The sequence below is a fragment of the Telmatherina bonti genome, assembly GCF_933228915.1.
Source record: "Telmatherina bonti genome assembly, chromosome: 17".
NCBI classification, from domain to species: Eukaryota; Metazoa; Chordata; class Actinopteri; order Atheriniformes; family Telmatherinidae; genus Telmatherina; species Telmatherina bonti.
Window position 1 is genome coordinate 22,140,526 of NC_136615.1, and position 10,549 is coordinate 22,151,074.

Genomic DNA, 10,549 nt, shown 5'->3' on the forward strand with positions numbered 1-10,549 from the left:
AAATATTTCATGCTTATAAACAGATTGATTTGACAAAGATTTTCATCACGTGGATCTATTTCATTGCATGAGTGTGATGCCAGGTAAAGACCCATGACCACGACCGGGCAGCACTGAAATTAACTTTTCATCTCCCAATGTTTTAGTTCATGTATTGAACTTGTCATTACTGAACAACAGTAATAGTTAAATATTTTTAAAGTATGTTTGCAGATTGGTCACCACAACAAAAGACACAAATCTGAGTAAACTGAAGAGAATAGTTCAGCAGACTGATAATTTTTATTTTTAAATCTTATCTCCTCTTCTTTTACTTTGCAGATTTAAATAGAATAGTAAATCACGAATTACATAATTGATGTAGGTTAAGTTGCACACAAGCATACATACTGAATTATTATTGCTCATGACATTTTAATTGTCTTATTATACACTCATTTATCCATTTTCTAAACTTATTCTAAGCTGAAGCTTTTCTAAAAAACTTAACTGCAATTAATAAATTTCTCCATTATATAAGAAAAGGGTATTTAAAATGTTGGTAAGTGGTTCAACATTATATGAAAGAACGGGGTTTGAGTTAACCTTAGGTTCACCTTAAAATATTGGGAGAAAAACATGCATGATTTTGGGTCCAGGTTTTATCATTTATTTGGGTCTCAATATGAATGTGCTCAGCCTGGTTCTGATTGGCTGTGTGCTTTAAGCGATACCAAGGCAACAGCAGACAAGGCGGGGCTAATAAGCAAATGACAGCATAAAGAAAACTTTGTTAGCTAGTAGCTAACTTCAGCGGCTCTTCAACGATGTAGTAAGCACAAAGCAGTCCAGAAGAAATCGTCAGAAAGTAAGCGTTAATAATCTTGTTTACCATAGAATGCATGAATCTCCACTGCATTGTTAAATTTGGTTATTCATAGGTAGTGGTAAGGCTGTCGGTAACGCCAGTCGGGGAGCTGCTAGCTGATGTTATTTAGGCTAATATTAGCCGATTCTGGCTATTTATCCCCGTAAAAAGATTGTCAACATTTCGTCACTTGATAGTTGACTTGTTATACAAGCTTGGCATTCTCTAATGTTCTTAAGATTAATTTAAATCCAGAATCAAATCTACATAACTACAGTCATTGCAGCCAAATGCTGCTAATGCAAAAATCCTGCTTCCTCTTTTCATGTTGTTTTCGTTTTCACGCCTACAACTTAAGGTGCCGTCATAATGGTTGGCAACCTCTCGTAGATGTAACGCTTCAGGGCTTTGTCAGCATAGTTTTTGTTTTAATAAGCTCTGAGCATTATCGCATGCAGGGTCACTTTTCATACAAGATGGACTGTCGTGGAGGCAATGAAGACCTGTGTCGGTGGGCCAGTTCAGTAAGGATCACAACTTATTTTAAAACATACTACATGAAAAAGGTTAACTTTGTTGTTTTAGTGTTTACAGTTTTACAGACAAAAAAAAAAAAAAAAAAAAAAAAAGCCATCCAGATGGTACTTTATATAAACGGTCTTCATGAACTATGAATACCGTAAATTGTGTTTAGGTGCTGCTGAACAGCAGGAGTGAACTAAAGGCTCGAGTGCAACAGTTCGTGGAGGATAGGATGCAAACCACCATGGTATGAAATTGACATTCATTGTCAGCTTATGTGGTACAGAAATATAGAAGGATTAGGCATGCTTGCAAATAATAATTTGTGCTTTTATATTTAAGGTGTCAGTTTATAAAAACTGTATGTAATTTTGATAATCTAGCCATTATTTTGTACGTTTTTCAAGTAGTTTGTATTGGCATAGTTGAGTTTTATCTGATCTAAGCGTGCTGCTTTCTCAAAATCTGTTTAAAATCAGCATCAATTATTTAACTGACCCAGTTTTGGACTTTGAAGGATAATATTACTGAAGCAGCAGCTTGCATGTCTTGTGTGGAGCTTTACAACACTGCTTCTCATGTGACTGTTTGTTTTTGTCTGTCTAGCTTACTGGTGTGCTGATTGGTGCAGCAGTTGCAGTTTCATTAATAGGGATTGTGGTACTTTTCCTCTATAGAAGATTCAAACTTGCTCGTGAGTCAAATCCCAACTTTTTAAAATCCCGTCTTTTTTAATGATGACATTTTTGTTTTTTGAAAAAATTCTATGATTTTGCCCTCAATGATTATTATTATTTATTTATTATTCTTAACTTTAACTGTTTTCAGGATATCATCCTAATTTTTATTTACAAACTGTTTCATTTGTTCTAACAAGGTGAACAGCAGTCTGGAGTACCTCATTATCGTTTCAGAAAACGAGATAAAGTGCTGTTCTATGGGAGGAAGATTATGCGCAAGGTCTTTTCTATTTTTACTTATGTCTGTATCTTTGAACATAGACGTTTGCCATCAGTTTATCAGCAATGTTAAGAATTAGATTAATAGACTTTTGCTTTAATGGCAAGTTAAGCACATTTTCTATGCATTAAATAAAATGAATTAAATACATTTCTATTTAGGCTTGGTGTTTGTATGTAGTTGCACTCCTGATGTTAGACATCTCTTTGGATAAAGCATCTGCTAAATGACAATAGAGTAGAATGGACAAGACTAGACTAGAATAGAATACAATAGAATCTCAGCAAGTTTTATAACCAGTAACAAGTTATAAATAATGATCTCTTTATTTAAATCAGTTTTAAAAGCCATTTATTTTTATCAATTACTAATTAATCCATTATGTATTACATTAATTGGACTTGCTGCTGCCTGCTCACAATTACAAATGTGTTTGTCTTTCTGCATTTGTAAGGTCCAAACGCTGTCCTCGACTCCTCCTCCCTCCTCCACTACAGTATCTAAGCAACCACAGCGCATACGCAAAAGAACCAAAGTTTTGAGCATAGCTCGCAAGTATGGAAACATTTTCCCAACTTTTGTCTTTTTAAAAATGTATTTTAAATAGGGCTGGGTATCACCACTTGTCTTCATTAGTTTCAGAACAGCCAGATTTGATTAGATTTCCTTTAAATTTTATTTAAAATCATTTACAGATATTTATGTATATATCTTTTATTAAAAGACCTTCTCAAATAACTTTGTTTACATGACCATAAAAATCAGATATCTTTGATTATCAGATGTTTGTAATAATTTGACCTTTTGGGTCTCCATGCACATCTATGGGTCAGTGTTCCCCCAGGTTCGCAGTCAGAAATACAGACAGAAAAAAGTATTCGGATTCTCCATTATTGGATTTATCTTGGAGTTTGTAAATGCACAGTGACATTACTTTCTGTTATTTTCAAAACCTTTAGTGTTTGTTGAACATGGCAGAAGCTACAGTCATGGTGTTGACTGCAAATGTTAGAAGTAATACACTGCTAAATTGTTTATAAGTCAATATAATCTAGTGGTGAATGAACAAATATCTTTATTTGGCATTATCTCAGCAAGAAAAACTGAAATTTGGCCGAACCAACACAGACAATCATTTAATTTTTTTAATATATGCTCAGACCTCTCTGAGCATCAGCAAGGTACGCGAGAGTACGGTCACTTGTTGCCAGAAAAAAGTTTAAAAAAAAAAAAGTAGATCTCCAACTTTTATGAATCAATATTTGATCAATTAATCTAGAATAGACTAAAATCTGTTTTTTTTTTTCTATTGTTATTAAACCCAACTGTAGTTAATTAAGTTGAAATTTTGGCATTAATTTTATTTTTCTTTCAACAGAATCCTGAGGATCCGTAAAGACCCTCCGACCCTACAGCCTAAGGAACCTCCTCCCTCCTTGCTGGAGGCTGACCTAACAGAGTTTGATGTCCAGAGCTCAAACCTGCCCTCAGAAGTCCTCTACATGTTGAAAAATGTCAGGTAGACAAATAAACAACATTTCCAATATATTTACCCTCTTGGTATATTAGTTCCTTGTCATTTAAACGTTTGTATTCTTCAACATATTGTAGGGTCTTGGGTCATTTTGAGAAGCCTCTGTTTCTGGAGCTGTGTCGCCACATGGTGTTTATTGAGCTGCAGGAGGGTGAAAGTTTATTCAGGCCTGGAGACGATGATGACAGCATCTACGTGGTCCAAGATGGTCGACTTGAACTCTGCATCCAAGAGACTGTATGTGGCCAGCATGAAAAATATCTTGGAAAACTTCTTGGATGAATTAAAATAAGAATTGTCCTCAGAATGAAAGTGCATAATTTTAAATGTGAGGTTGCATTGCTTTATATATAGCTATTTCACCTATTGTTTCTTTGTAGCGACAAGATGGACACTCTATTTTATCTAATGACAAAATGTTCTCCACTGTTCTTTAAATGCTCATAGGAATAAGAAATGTAAAAAAGGCAGCGTTTCATCAGATATATTTAGCCATTTTTGACAATTTTTAAAAATATCTGATATTATGCCTAAGTTTGTTAATCTATTTACGTTTATTTAAAGGTCATGTTTTAATGTTGCAATTCTCTAATTTTTATATTTATTTATTTATTTATTAAAAAAAGGATGGCACTGAACCAGTAGTGAAGGACGTGCTCCCAGGAGACAGTGTCCACAGCCTCCTCAGTATTCTGGACATCATCACTGTGAGCTCATATCTATTCCCTTATTGCAGTTTGCTCTGACTGTGAGTACATTGGTTTGTCCATTGCCATGAGTCATCCTCCAGTGACATTTTTTCCCCTTGTTTTTGTAAAGTTTTGTGACTTACAGCTGCATCATTTCCGATAGTTTCCTTTTGATTAAAAAATGACAGGGATAGTCCTGGCCTTTGTCAGTTTCATGATGTTATTGTCTGTGTATACAACGATAACTTTTGATCAGATAATTACAGTCCAGTCAAAAATGATAGTGTATCACTTACTCATTTTTTGATTGGAATAAATGTGCTCTTACTGGGAAATGTTGCTTTCAAGAGATAAAAACATGTTGACAGCAAACATCAATTGTTCTGTGAGAAAGTGGAAACTTTCCTGTTGAAGATTTCCGTTAAGAATTGTTGAAACTATTTTTACAGGGCTTCATTCCTAAACAGCAAATTTAGTAAAGAAAAGCCTTGAGTTTCACTCACAGGCTTCTAGATGGGGCACAGCCAGATTTGAGGTGTCAAAGTCCACTTTTACTTCATGCTAGTTAGCAGACATCAGTAGAAGTTGGGCTATGCAATTAAATTTGGGGGGTGAGGGAGGGCTGAGGAAGTGGGAGTTGTGAAAGCAAACTTTTTCTTTGTTTCTTGGTACATTGTATGCAGATTAGCATTACATCACGCTTGTCTTTTTGTATTTTCAAAGGATTTGACTTTGAGTAAATGCTTTGTAGCATGTAAACACAGATATCTTTGCATCTCTTTCATTTGTGGCAGACTTACGTGTGACTCTGTGATCTGAATTATTCTAATCAGATCAATGAATACTTGTCCATGTAAACACAGCAGTAAGAACAGTGTCTCTCATGCTTGGGGACTAATACACATTTACATAAAGTGAGACTAAAATGCTTGGAAAAATTTCAGATTTAAATTTTTTTTTTTTTTTAATATTCACTGTGTGGAAATGACAGTTTTGTATATCTTGTGACTATTCCAAGTATAAACAAACAATTTAAAGCCATGTCAAACTTTGTCCAGTTAACTATGGTATAAATGGCTATGGCTATAAATGGCTCCAAAGTGAAAGCTGTAATGTTGATGAAAGATTTTTTTTTTTCTGCTGTGTTATCAAGGGTTACCCAGCTCCATATAAGACTGTATCCACGCGAGCTGCAACTCGCTCCACCATCTTACGCCTACCAGCATCAGCTTTTGAGTCTGTTTTTAAGAAATACCCAGAAACACTTGTGCGCGTCATTCAGGTAACAAAATGTCCAACAATAAACATGCAGTGTGAATAAATTACTTTATTTTCATCTCGTTACCAAACAATGTGCAACATGTTATGCTCTGTTTACCTGCGTTTGATTTTTGTTTGTGTTGCAGATAATCATGGTGCGCCTCCAGAGAGTGACCTTTTTGGCGTTGCATAATTATCTGGGTCTAACTACCGAGCTCTTCAATCCGGTAGGAGAATTAATTGCTACACACATATTTACGTGTGCAGACACAGTCACACAGAGAGGCTCACACTGAATACCTAAGCTTGGCTTTTGATCAGGTTACACTAAACAACCACAGAAAGGCACCAGCACATTTGCTCACACACTTGCAGGCTAATTTCACACAACATTAAGCACAGCATCATAACTCGTCCTACTGAGAGCTCAGTGAAAATGAATGGAAGTGATTGTAAACCCTCCCAAGAAATGGGAAGGGCAGTAACCTTTAAAACTGGATTTCTTCTGACTACTCTATCATTATTTTTGTTTTTATTGTTTTTTTTTTTAATGCTTGAAATGCTTTGGAAGAGCTTCACTTTCTTCATGGCTTTAGATATTATTTTTATTTTAATCATTTTAAATTGACACTTCGCTTAAAATAGTAAATGGATTATTTACTGTTAAATTTCGGTAAAAATGGACATCTATTAGTATTATTATTCAGTTTGTGAATTATGTTTGTGAGACATGCATCGGTGCTGAACCATGGATGTACAGAGCCTGTTTTCTTAATAAAGACTAGCTGCTGAACTTTTAAGAAAGTTATTTGAGCTTTAATATTGACATTGTATGATGAAATATCTGATGTACACAGCTTACAAATGCACCAGCCCCATTTAAGCATGCACATTCACCCTGATAGTATTATAGCACTGATTTACCCACAAGACCAGTTTTCAGTTTATTTATGTAGAAAATTTTTTTACCCACAGCTTGTTAAAGATGTAACCTACACTGAAACACAAATATTCTCCTTTGTCTGGTTGATAGGAGAGTCAGGCTGTGCCTTTGTCCAACATTAACAATGTGATGGCTGAAGCAAATTCAGGAAAGATGACTCGTCGTCTTCACTTCCAGGATGAGTTACCTGCTATTTCTTCTGACAGTGCTGCAGAAACAGGTCAAACACACATGGTCACCAAAACAATTCCATGCAAATGCGACATTTCGAAATGAGCTTTAATTTGATGTAATTCTGATGCTTTGCTTTACGCTGAACAGATGGTGTAAAGGACAGTCCTTCAAACAGCCACAAGAAGCTGCGATCCATCTCAATGTCCACCGACAACACAGGTGGAAAGCTGCTGCACAAATCTCATTAATAAACGCATTGTTGCCATATTAATTATTCTGCAGAGAATGATCACTGTTACTAATCTAAGAGCATTTGCTATCCTGAATATATTTGAACTCTTAACCTCTTTGTTATTTCATCATGACAAACAGGAAATGACCTGAACATGGTTTGTGAACGAGCTCGAGTTATCATAGAGGAAGCTCCACCCAGTCCTGTCACCCACAAAGTAAGATTTTCCTGCTGTAATTTTTTACACTGACGTGACATGAAAGATTTGCTCTGTGGATGACACAGAATATCCCCACATCTGCTGCCCATTATTCCACTTACCTGTTGTTCTTCTGTGTTTTATCTCTGTAGTCCAACCTGAAGAAAAATGTTACAATGCAGCACACACCATCAGAAGTATTTCACTATACTGACAGTGGAGGGCAGTCTGATGCTGTCCACCTCAGTAAGAGCAATGCGATTCTCCAGGCTGCTAAGAGGGACCTATTGGGAGTCATACAGCTGCAGGTAAATTAATTACATTAAATAAGTGGGATTATTTGGTTTTTATTTTTTCCTGTAACATGATGAATTCACACTTTGAACTAAAGTGATATTCAATTGAATTCAGCTTTATTTGTACAGCTCCACTTCACAACAATGTCATCTCAGGGAACTTTACAGACACATCAGTTCAAGCCAGTTCATAATAAATAGCCTAGTTAAGGAAAACAAACAGTTGTATTGAATCTAGACTTCAATCCAGTCCTCCGGCCTGAGCATGCACAAGGCAGCAGTGGAAAAGAACAAACTTCCTTCCATATATTCAGTATATCTTTTTCTTTTTCAGGACCCCGGTCTTCTAGAGGGGAGAGTGACTCTTCACCATGTTAAAGCTGGTTCTGTGGTAGCTCGACAAGGAGACCAGGTTAGAGCCCTGGCTTCCACTGCTGTTAGAAATGACTGTTTTGGTTTCATGACTCATATGAGTAAAAGTCCATACATTTTCTATCTAGTTTTTTACAAAGTTTGATATTCTTTGGTGTAGCTGTCTCCCAGTCAAGAAGCATGCCTCCAATTGAGAATTTGGAGGCACGGCACAAAATTTAACACAAGCTAAATTTACCTTTATACTTGAATAGTTAATAGATTTTAGATGCTTTTGTGAAACTGGAGCCTTATAGTTTGCTTGATGATCAATTCAGTACTTTGAACACAAACATAAGTCAGACTAAAGGATTCTTTTTGGACACACTTATGTCCTCCATGTATTTATCTTGGACTTTATGTGACTTCTGTCCCCTAATAAATTCTAAAAGATGTAAATAAGTTTGTCAAGGTAACAATAAAAACAGAAACTTAGAAAAAAAAATGGGTAACAATATAGTTTCATGGATGTATATGTATTCATCTTCAAGCTGTGAAGTCTTTCCGTTTCTCTCGTGTGTTTTAGGAGGTGAGCATCCAGTTTGTGATTTCAGGCCTCCTCCATGTGTACCAGCGGATGATTGACCGTGAAGAAGATACACGCCTGTTTGTAACGCATCCTGGCGAGCTTGTTGGTCAGCTTGCTGTCTTGACCGGCGAGCCGCTCATATTTACTGTTCGGGCTCAGCGAGACTGCTGCTTCCTCTCAATTTCCAAAACACACTTCTATGAGTGAGTCACACGGACATATCTGCACACATCCCCCGTGCAGCACTATGTTTTTAAAACAGACATGTAGACTGAAAGAAGCTGCTTGCATTTAGGATCAAGCATTTATCTGAAGAATGAATATGTTATTTGAGTCCTCAGTCTTGCTTGACTTTTGCTTTTTTGTTGATTCCTCAGGATAATGCGTGAGGAACCAAAAGTAGTTTTGAATGTTGCTCACACGGTGTCCAGGAGGATGTCTTCTTTTGTCAGACAGATAGACTTTGCTCTGGATTGGATGGCTGTGGAGGCTGGCAGGGCTGTTTACAGGTATTCTGCTTGAAACGTTTGGTAATGCATTCATTACATCCACTTGTGTAGACAATAGTATATGCATGTTGAAGAAGACAAAGTCTGAAGTGACGGGTGCAAGTTAATAAGTAAGCAACTTTAAGTTATCTGTACATTTTTTTTTACCAGGCAGGGAGAGAAATCAGATAGCACTTTCATAGTGCTGAGTGGTCGACTGCGCTCTGTCATCATGAAGGAGGATGGCAAAAAAGAGTTGATAGGAGAGTATGGACGCGGAGACTTGATTGGAGTGGTAAGGAAGTCATCTAATGAACAGCAAGTGGAAAACCTGAGTATAAATGATTTAATATTGATTTAATTTAAAAAAAAAAAAAAAAAAAAAAAGATTACAAAACATTAAAAAATTGTGACATTTTTCATTAATAATAACTTAAAGATTTACAAATGATTCACTGATGTCCACTGTCAGTATGCATGGTTGACTACACAGGCTGCCATGTCCTCTAAGGCATTGTCCTTAAGTTATGTTCTCCACTTATAAAAAATCAACCAAGGAAATCTTATTAATACTTGACCTGAAAAAGGGATAAAATACTAGCTAAAAGCTAAAATGTTGTCTAAATAAGTATTATTGAGATAATTTAGTCTACTTTCATGCTCCTGTGGTCATATTTATTGAAACTCTTAATGTATGTAGACAGACGTTTGCACCAGTCATTTGGTGAGCTGTTAGTGAAGTGTAAGATGACATGAAAGAGTTTATTATTCAAAATACATGAATGAATTAACTTTTCTGTGAATGGATTTACAATATTAACAGTAATCTTTTGAGTAAAATTAATTGCAGATGTCGGATAGCCAAAGTTTCTGTTCCAAGTCATTCAGCTTTATATTGATCCTCGTGGTGTTTGTTTCAGGTCCTCTGCTCTTGTAGGATGTTTGCCTTTTTATGAAATTGCAGAACAGTGGGATTTCGATCAGGTTACATAATCTTTCAGCAGAGTAAATTTCACCTGTTGATTGTGAAAGACTCTTAAGTAGATTTATTTGTGTATTTAGGATTATTCCCAAGATCACTGATGAAATTTCGTCTAGACATTGTTGATTTTGTTTTACTGACTTTGAGATCAAAAGGAACTCCTGATAATCTTCTGAAATATTTTTGACATATTTTACTTCTAAATGAAGACTTAAATCTGAACAATAGTAAATCTATTTTTACATGACCAAAACTGCTGAAGTAAAGGTCAAATAACTTTTAAACTATTGCATTTCTGGCTCCGTGTTGAAAGAGCTGAATGTTACATATAAATTACTGTATTACAGTTCTTTTAATATTAATTTAAATATGAGACATCTATGCAGCGTTGTTTTACATCTAACCAAATTAGATGATTCTGTCCAAATAGTCATGAGTGTTACTTATTTTTAGATTTTAAAGATTTTAAGATTTTTAGACAAT

General features: G+C 35.7%; 1 protein-coding gene across 3 annotated transcripts in view; it reads left to right on the forward strand.

The window, feature by feature from the left end:
- Window positions 1-754: 754 nt before the first annotated feature.
- Window positions 755-10,549, forward strand: part of pnpla7a (patatin-like phospholipase domain containing 7a) — a 26,919-nt gene continuing 17,124 nt past the window's right edge. For 2 of the 3 annotated variants that reach the window (XM_079256067.1, XM_079256068.1), the window contains exons 1-18: window positions 1,292-1,371; window positions 1,542-1,616; window positions 1,976-2,063; window positions 2,247-2,329; window positions 2,784-2,884; window positions 3,708-3,848; window positions 3,941-4,100; window positions 4,490-4,570; window positions 5,706-5,834; window positions 5,959-6,039; window positions 6,846-6,975; window positions 7,077-7,148; window positions 7,302-7,378; window positions 7,513-7,668; window positions 7,991-8,068; window positions 8,594-8,799; window positions 8,974-9,105; window positions 9,256-9,379. In XM_079256067.1, coding sequence (XP_079112193.1) covers window positions 1,300-1,371; window positions 1,542-1,616; window positions 1,976-2,063; window positions 2,247-2,329; window positions 2,784-2,884; window positions 3,708-3,848; window positions 3,941-4,100; window positions 4,490-4,570; window positions 5,706-5,834; window positions 5,959-6,039; window positions 6,846-6,975; window positions 7,077-7,148; window positions 7,302-7,378; window positions 7,513-7,668; window positions 7,991-8,068; window positions 8,594-8,799; window positions 8,974-9,105; window positions 9,256-9,379 — 1,986 coding nt within the window. In that variant the 5' untranslated portion in view covers window positions 1,292-1,299. Of the gene's footprint in view, window positions 848-1,291; window positions 1,372-1,541; window positions 1,617-1,975; window positions 2,064-2,246; window positions 2,330-2,783; window positions 2,885-3,707; window positions 3,849-3,940; window positions 4,101-4,489; window positions 4,571-5,705; window positions 5,835-5,958; window positions 6,040-6,845; window positions 6,976-7,076; window positions 7,149-7,301; window positions 7,379-7,512; window positions 7,669-7,990; window positions 8,069-8,593; window positions 8,800-8,973; window positions 9,106-9,255; window positions 9,380-10,549 lie in introns of those variants that run through there. The other variant, XM_079256069.1, reaches the window with a different exon arrangement.